The sequence below is a fragment of the Marmota marmota genome, unplaced genomic scaffold, assembly GCF_001458135.2.
Source record: "Marmota marmota marmota unplaced genomic scaffold, marMar, whole genome shotgun sequence".
Lineage (NCBI taxonomy): Eukaryota > Metazoa > Chordata > Mammalia > Rodentia > Sciuridae > Marmota > Marmota marmota.
This window is the reverse complement of record NW_026000057.1, coordinates 5,919,062-5,927,958: the sequence shown is the minus strand read 5'-3', so window position 1 is coordinate 5,927,958 and position 8,897 is coordinate 5,919,062. Positions and strand designations below refer to the sequence as shown.

Below are 8,897 nucleotides of genomic sequence, written 5' to 3'. Positions count from 1 at the left end.
GGGGGGGGGGGGGGGGGTGTCTCTACATGCCAAAATATGTGCCTGACCTTTAAATCTAAGGAAGCCCATTCCTAAACACATTGCTCAAATAACAAAGTCTTTTTCAACCCATTAATGTGCAGTTAAGATTCTCTTTATCCTGGAAACTTGTAAGTTTTATCTTATCACTTGGTATACTTCAATTGTTTCTAAATCTCTATTCTGTCTACTATTACTGGATCAAGGATTATATGCAACCAACCTTTAATATGTATCCCAAAGGCACTGAGCAAGACTGATTGCTCAATAAATACTGGTTAACTGACTGAAGTCAGATTAGAACTAGGACTAAACTATGATAGGTCATCTGAGGGAAAGAAAAGAATATTGTGCTATTCTCTTCAGAATGTTTCTATTTTGTCTCGAGTTTAGGTTGGGTTATTTTTTAAAAGAAGTCAAGAGAAAAGCTTTCCATGTAATTGGACACTCTCAACAGGATGATAATTGTATGTTCTATTTCCCCAATACACAAGCCACATTTCCATCAGGACAGTGGTTCCCAAACTTTGCTACTATATATTAGAATTACCTTTGCTTTTCAAAGGAAGAAATTACCTGGGGAGCTTTGTAAAACTTCACTTCCCAATTCACATCCATTAGCAATTAAGTCTGATTAGAGATGAGAGACTGACACCAGTATTTTTAACAGTACCAAGTGACAAATGTGCAGCAAAGTTTAGAACTAATTGTTTTTGGAAGTCCTTCAACTCGGTATACCTATGGCACAGTTCCCTTCTGGTGGGGACAGGACATTTTATTAACAAATATTAGGTAAATGGACGAAAGTTCAATGGAAGTGACTCCCACATGCCATAACTTCATAGCAAACATCTCTATATAAATGAAGTATGAGCTATTCATTGATTCTGATACGTAACAATGAAATTTGTTGCCATCTCAAATTAGAATAACTGCTACACAGACCCAAACAGGACAAGATATGTACGTGTGTATGTGTATGCTATATTATATATCATATATGTTATATATGTTGGAGGATATGTTAGTATGTAACAATACTGAAAATATTCTTTTCTTAGGGGACTAAGGGCTGTAGTAAATTTTAGACATTTGCTGATGCTTTGCAACTGTTTCAGTAATACCACAAGAACAACACAAATATCAAATGTCATTTTTTCCAAAACACATTAAGTAAAAGATTAATTGCTTCAACCTAACCATATGAAATGCAAGTTTTCAGCCAATGATAGTAATTTTTAATAACTAAAAGCAATGATTAGAAAAAATTTGTCAAACATATCTCATTAAATGCTTCTAATCATTAGTTATGTAGACACAAGAAGTACATGGCAGACATTAATGTTTATTAATGGGATACATATTAAAGGTTGGTTCCATATAATCCTTGATTCAGTAATAGTAGACTGAACAGAGATTTAGAAACAATTGAAACAACCTCAGTTCTCAATCTGTTTTCCAGGCTGATGGTAGGGTTGTGCTACCCAGACTCTTTGACCCTTTAGTTGTAAGCAACTGTAACCCACTTCCAGGCCACAGTATCCACTTGCTGGTGCAAAATCCTCCAGAACTACCTCTCTCTGGCAATAAGCAGGATCCTTGAACTTAGATGGCTGCTCCATAAGCCCAGCAATCTGAGTGATGAGCAAAGCCCTCAACTAATGCTCGATGAGTGAAAAATAAGTCTTGTGGTTTAAAGCCATGGTGACTGGGAGGTTTCTTGTTACAGGAACACAAACTAGCCTCATCCTTATAGACAAAAGCAAGACAATAATACCCATAGCATAAAAAGAATAAATAAAAACCAGGAGAGCCGATTTGGAGAAAATCACTAAGAGCAACATTTCCTGAAGAAATTTCAAAATTTATGATAAAAGGCTGAGAGATTCTATGATGTTCCTCAACTTTTTAAATAATATAAGACTGTGGATTCTTTTAGTCTATTTTTATCACTCCACTGAAAGCAAAAGGTTTCAGTATAGGAAGACCTTTGCAAACAAAAGATTTGGGAAGAAAAATTTTTTTTTAATTTTTAAATGGGAAAATCTCATGTAAAATGTGTAAGCCCACTCTTCTGTTAAAAAAAAGAGCATATTCTTGACACATTTACACATAGATTCTTATGTATTTGTTCCATTCACTGTACATAACACTCCACAAATCCACATCTCCCAATCAGAAAGCCTTCTAGATAGATCTTTATTTGTTCAGGCAGAAGCAAGTATCTATAAAACATACCCTTTGGAAAAGAATTTATCAAAATTAATAAGCATGCAAATGATACAATTAAGGATCTAACTTAAGGACCTCAGGAAAGAAACACGAATGCTGAGAAATATTAAAATTATAGTAATTTTTAAAGCACTAGGAAAATGACCAAATTTGTCAGTTCAACTTTAGAACAGTTTGAAATAAATGAAAATCTGATCCATCAGTCTGAATCACCACTGTAAGTGCATGGGCAAGGCGCTTTCTGTGCCTTGAGTTGTTATCATTTATGGGAAAACTTCCAAAACATAAAACAGCTCGTCTTCATTTATTATCTGACACTCTAATTTTACAGGTAGCAGTCTGGCCTCATAACAAAGACCTTGTTTTGACAGAAAAATGTGAAGACACTGCTTCATCCCACTAAGTCATCCAAAACAGGACTGGAATAAACAACATGTAAGAATGAATTAAGTATGTCATATAAATAACTGATACCTGGCATGAGCATTCTGTATGAAGACATTTCATGCAATAACGCTCAACCATGCAATGCATATTTTAAATGGACTTTTAGATTATTACATACCTACAGCCTTTCGTGAGTAAAATGATTCACATTACCTCTTGTTTCAACAGCACTGATGCACTTTCTGAGAATTGTGAAACCCATCTTATCCAACTGTGCACCTGAAAGAAAGTGATAAAATATTGAAGGCACAAGCTATTAAGAATACAAACAACAGTAAGTGCTGGCAAGGATGTGGGGGAAAAGGCACATTCATACATTGCTAGTGGGACTGCAAAATGGTGCAGACAATATGGAAAGAGTATGGAGACTCCTTGGAAAACTGAGAATGGAACCACCATTTGACCCAGCTATCCCTCTCCTCGGTCTATACACAAAGACTTAAAAACAGCATACTACAGGGACACAGCCACATCAATGTTTATAGCAACAGTAGATGAATGGATAAAGAAAATGTGGTATATACACACAATGGAATATTATTCAGCAATAAAAGAGAATAAAATCATAGCATTTGCAGGTAAATGGATGGAGTTGGAAAATATAATGCTAAGAGAAGTTAGAAAATCCTCCAAAACCAAATGCCAAATGTTTTCTCTGATATAATGAGGCTGATTCATAGTAGGGTTGGGAGGGAGAGCTTGGGAAGAGTAAGACAAATTCTATATAGGGCAAAGGGGTGGGAGGGAAAGGAAGGGGGTATGGGGGTAGAAATGAGGATGGACTGAGATGGACATCACTACCCTAAGTACATGTATGAAGACACAAATGATGTGAATATACTTTGCATACAACCAGAGATATGAAAAATTGTGCTCTATATGTGTAATATGAATTGTAATGCATTCTGCTGTCATATATAACAAATTAGAAACATTTTTTTAAATATTGAGGGCACAAGTATTTATCATATTTCTGTTCCTTATAAAAATAGAAAAATATTTAATTGAATTCAGTTTTCATTCCATTGTTTTAAAAAACCTAAAGGCCATTTATTTCCTGTGTATATATATAAATGAAAATCTTAACTATTTTGAAGATCACTTGCTGGAACAATAGGACATCTATCACCAATTTATTTTTTTTTTAAAAAGCTCATAATATAACGTAACTTCTTTTAAACAGTTGAAAACAAAATGAGGAAAGCTATGTAGAAAAGATGAATTTTGCCAAAAATTCTAACAGTAGCTTAGTTGAAAAAACCTATACAAATAAGGTATCTTAAATTATTTGAGACTTGAGGGATGCAAACTACTTTTTTTTTTTTTGTAAACACAGGAGGCAAAATTTTAAGAGAAGCTTTTTAAAAATACTACTTGGAAAATGAGCTTGAATTAAAAATTTGATATTTTATACCACTCTCCAAGCCTTTAAAATAATATTTTATTATTTTCATAATGGACTAAAAACAGATGGTTCATGTGGCAGAACAGATTATTTTGAAAATACAATTTTATATCTTTTCTAATATAGATGCTTGCCACGATTAAGCTGGTATATTTGTATAGCTTAATGAAAGCCAATTCTTGTTTCAAAAATGAAATCAAGAAAAGTGGCACCCTGAGCCGCTGCATTTAGAACCCAGGAAAGTGTAACACTAATCCCCCGCTCTCAGCAGGAATTCAAGAACCATCTATGGATATAAACTTAACATGAAACCCATGGGGCTAAGCTTGGGGAGAATGTTAATGATGAAAATTGAGCAATGGTTTACTGTTCAGGAACCTTCTATTCACAGAGTTTCACAAAAAACGCAAATATTTCTCTCCCACCACCAAAAAAACAAGATGTGTTTCAGCTTCTCTATAATAAATAAGTTTAAAAAGGATACGCAAGAAAAGAAAAAGAGGAAAGGGGAGAATAAGAAGGGAAAGGGGGAAGGAAAGCAGAGAAAGGAAGGGATGTGGGGAGAGGGTTATGAAGGGCTTCAGTGGGTGTGCTGCTTCCTAGGGTCCCCTATCAAAGCCCTGTGCCAGGCCAGAGCAGGTATCTTCTTCAAGCATTGGCACAGCTGATTACGATTATTTTGAATAAGAATCTCCAAACTGTAGACGTCTGATCAGTGTAACCTTAATGTCTCCAAATATATCAAAAGTAAACTCATAAAAAGCCCAGGACATCTGATATTCTTGTCTTATCTCAATATTTAACAGAGTTAGGCAGTACTTCATTTTCCTCTAACACATACCATGCACATGAAGACCCCTGTCCTAAAGTACGTAAGTGTGTTGAGTGTCCATTTGTTGCTGCTATTTTCTGAGGTATAATGGTAGACTATTTTTGTAGCCCACACTCAGAGGCTGTAAGGATAAATGATATTAAAGTGTGAGAGAAATGCAAAATTGCCAAAATCAAAATTGAATCATTTGTCCACTCTAACCAAAAAAAGTTAAGAATTCTTAGGCATGACTGCCTGACAGCAACTGTCGCAGAAGACTGTGCCAGAACCACAGGCTTGCAGAGAGGCCACGGCAACTTAATTCAAAAAGTACTTCTACAAGCGTACCTGTCTGTTCAACCTCAGGCTGGTGCCACAAGGACCACACTCCTCGTGATCAAGGACTATTGCTTCAAAATATCTGATCTAATCCTTCCTGTTTTGGCATTTAAAAATTTCTCCTTGCCTCCACTTCCTCAAAATCAGCCACAAGTTACTGTGGTATGCACATTCTCATTGTGGTATGCTGCTGTTCCCAAATAAATATCATTACTCCTTGGAGACTAAAAATCATTACTGTTTTTACATTGATAGAGGGTAAGGTGAAGAGGATTGGAAAATTGGACCTCAGAAACAGCTCCTAATCACATGATCTTGCAATTCAGAGAGATTAGAGGATGCACACCTAAAATGCTTATGCAATTGTTTATGACTGTAAGAATAAATGCCCAAGAGAACCGTAGAGAAAAACTCAGAAAAGCTCACAGATGAAAAAAGATGAAAGAGGGATCCAGCACCCACAACACTTTGAGGAGGCCTCAGTGGATAAGACAGAAGGTATAGGCTAGACAGAGGATGAGCTAAAAAAGGGTCCAGAAAGAGAGCCACCCCCCACCCCAGCAACAGTAATGGCATCACTAATGAACACCGACTCATGTGAGAAAAAGGGAAAAGAACAGTCACTTTTATAAATTAGCACTTACTTCCTTCGGGTCTCGGGAGGATGGCTCTATTAAAACTGTGGAAGAGCTAGTAAAAGAGAAAGGGAAAACAATACTTTTAACAAATCAGTAAACGTGACTCAAGCTGGCATGCTTAGGACCATGGGAAAAATACATACTCATAAATTTGATATTGGCTAATGAGACATAACATGAAATGGATTTGGTCTTCATCCACGCTTTGTGGCACAAAGATCCTGAACCCTTGGGATTTCTTAAAAGGAGTGTCTTGTTACTCAGAAGGAGTCTTTTCTGATGGGACCTGAGTTTATACAAATAAGGTGACATAGGAGATGGCACCTGGATATAGCCTCAGGATGGGACTGGACAGGACATCCCAAGTGATTAAAGAGCTGGGACTTTTGGTCCCCATTCATTGGTGGGGATGAGGTGGAGATAATGTAAATACTCTGAAAAAAAGATCTGGTAAACTTCCAGTTTAATGAACACATTAAGGTGTTGGGAGGGTGGTGTTTCCACAGAGTCAAGGAAGCTCTGCAGATCCACCATACCCCACCCCTTCCACCAGGCTGTTCTGGGGTTGCATCTTTTATAATACACCAGTAAATATGATGTTTTACCCTGAATATCGTTTAGCCACTCCAGTCAATTACTGAACCCAAGGAAGGGGGTCATAGGAATTCTCGATTTACAATCAGTTGGTCAGAAGTCCAAGTGGCCCAGACTCATACCTGTTATTTCAAGTCAAGAAAGATGTGTGAGACTGAGCCCTTAATTTGTGGGATCTACCAGTAACTCCGGGTTGGTAGTGTCAAAATTGAATTCATTTCTAAGACACCCAGCTGGTGTCAGAGAATTGGTTCATATAGGGAGAACACCACATATTGGGTATTCCTTGTGAGAATGTAGAAAAAGTGAGGTGCTTTATCAGTTAATTATAAAGCATTATTATTGAAGTTGTTATTATGTGCTCAGATACAACGATAAACAGAAAGGAACATCTCTCACACAGGTGTGCCAAAAGAGCAAAAGTAAGAAAGGGGATACTGTTCTTAATGAACTTCCTGAAGTTGTATGTAAATTTGTAATTCTCAGCCTTAGAGTGACGAGTGGACAAAAAATCTTCTGCATCCTAACCAATAAGTTGAAGTTCATTTTTTCACTATTTCTAAAATCTGGTGTTTACTTAAATTACATCCAAAATAGCAAGATGGTAATTTGGAGCAGCCTCCAAGAATGCTGCTGGCCCATTATTTTCGAGGCGTATTGCAGCTGCAAAATAAGCATATAGTACCTTATGTGTTACCCATACAAATATAGAGATGAATGTTGTCTTTCTGCAGATTTGCCTTTGTTAACTACCCAACACAGTATCTGAGTTCAAGGTTTCACTACATTTGAAAGACTGACTTCTCACCAACTTAGCCACACAATCTTTCTGCCATTCAAGCTCACTTTTCCAAAGCACTTCTTGAATCTGGGGACATACAGCCTCTCTCCAGTGTACTGCCTTGACTAAAGATGATTAGCATGACCTGCTTTGGATCTCAGTAATCATCAACATGGTGAGTAGTTAACATCCATATCAAGATTGCCATGTTCATTGTTTCCCCTATTGCCTAGACTCTCTGTTAGCATGAAATAACACTATCTTCAACCCATTTTATAAGCCTTATGCTGAAATCTCTTTGTACTGTATAGACCCACTTCCACTTTTCAGATCATGCGCTTTCCTTTTTTCCTAAACCCTTTGGAAATAGCAAAAGCTTTCCAATACATTCACCTGGTACCTGCTTTGGCAGTTTACACAGAGCCATAATGCTTTCTGCAGAGCTTATTGGAATTGTTCTATGGTGTTTCCACAGAACAACTGTCCTCACCAATTTCCCAATGCAATACATGATCTGCCAAATTCTCAACTCCAAAAGGCCAGCAATCTGCCAAAATAGCAGTAGTGCTTGAACGAAAATGGCAACAGACTGAACCTGGGTGACTGTAGATCTGTATCACTACCTTTATTCCTCAAAGCATCAGGAATAAGGCTACATAATGCTGAATAAATCAATAGAATAAAGCATAAATTATTAAATCAAGCAAAATAATGACAGCAGTTAATGTTGCCTCATATTATTTCAGTGGATAACAAAATGCATTGCAACCGTGCACCATGCTCATCACTCAGAAGACTATCTGATCCAAAAAGAAGAAATGGAGCATTTTGATGACTTCTCAAAGCCAATCAGAGTGGCAAAGTCAAGAAAAGTCAAATAAAACTGAATGACTTGTGCTTGCTGCTGCCACCAAATGCCAGACTACTAAAGGGCTGAATGTTCCCAAAGTGAATTCAAATACCAGTGTCAGCAAGGAACTTGCCACAAACACTGTAAAACAAAAATAACATAATAATGAACACCAGTCAAACTACAGGTTTTGAAATGAAGCTAAACCATTGTTTATTCTTACAGCTTCTTTTCCACCAAGAGCTTCCAACCACTGCTTCCTTTCCTCTTCTGAAAATGCTTGCATGGTCAAGGAAACACCAGGCCTGAAAGACACCAAGAACAATCAGGTTATCCAAGGGCACAAGACAAAACTTCCTAAAGACAGTAGAATGAATCAACATAACTCTCCTATGTTCATATATGAGTACACAACCAATATAATTCCCTATCATGCAAAACCACAAAAATGGGTTCTGATTAGAATAAGTTGTACTCTATGTACAATATGTCAAAATACACTCTACTATCAGGTATATCTAAAAAGAATTTTAAAATAAATTAAAAAAAAAAAAAAAAGCTGGGCACAATGGCGCATGTCTATAATTTCAGTGACTGGGAAGACTGAGGCAGGAGGACTGCAAGTTCAAAGCCAGCCTCAGCAACTTAAAAAAGCCCTAAGCAACTCAGTAAGACCCTGACTCTAAATAAAATTCAAAAAAGGGCTGGAAATGTGGCTCAGTGATTAAGTGCCCCTGGGTTCAATACCCCTACCTCCCCCCCCCCAAAAAAAAAAAAAAAAA

At 36.9% G+C, this 8,897-nt stretch overlaps 1 protein-coding gene across 1 annotated transcript in view; it reads right to left on the bottom strand.

Annotated features, from left to right (window-relative positions):
* Arhgap10 (Rho GTPase activating protein 10) overlaps window positions 1-8,897 on the bottom strand; it is a 258,740-nt gene that overhangs the window by 146,970 nt on the left and 102,873 nt on the right. The window contains exons 13-15 of the mRNA XM_048813852.1: window positions 8,339-8,420; window positions 5,897-5,942; window positions 2,851-2,916 (exon numbers count right to left, since the gene is read on the bottom strand). Coding sequence (XP_048669809.1) covers window positions 2,851-2,916; window positions 5,897-5,942; window positions 8,339-8,420 — 194 coding nt within the window. The remainder of the gene's footprint in view (window positions 1-2,850; window positions 2,917-5,896; window positions 5,943-8,338; window positions 8,421-8,897) is intronic.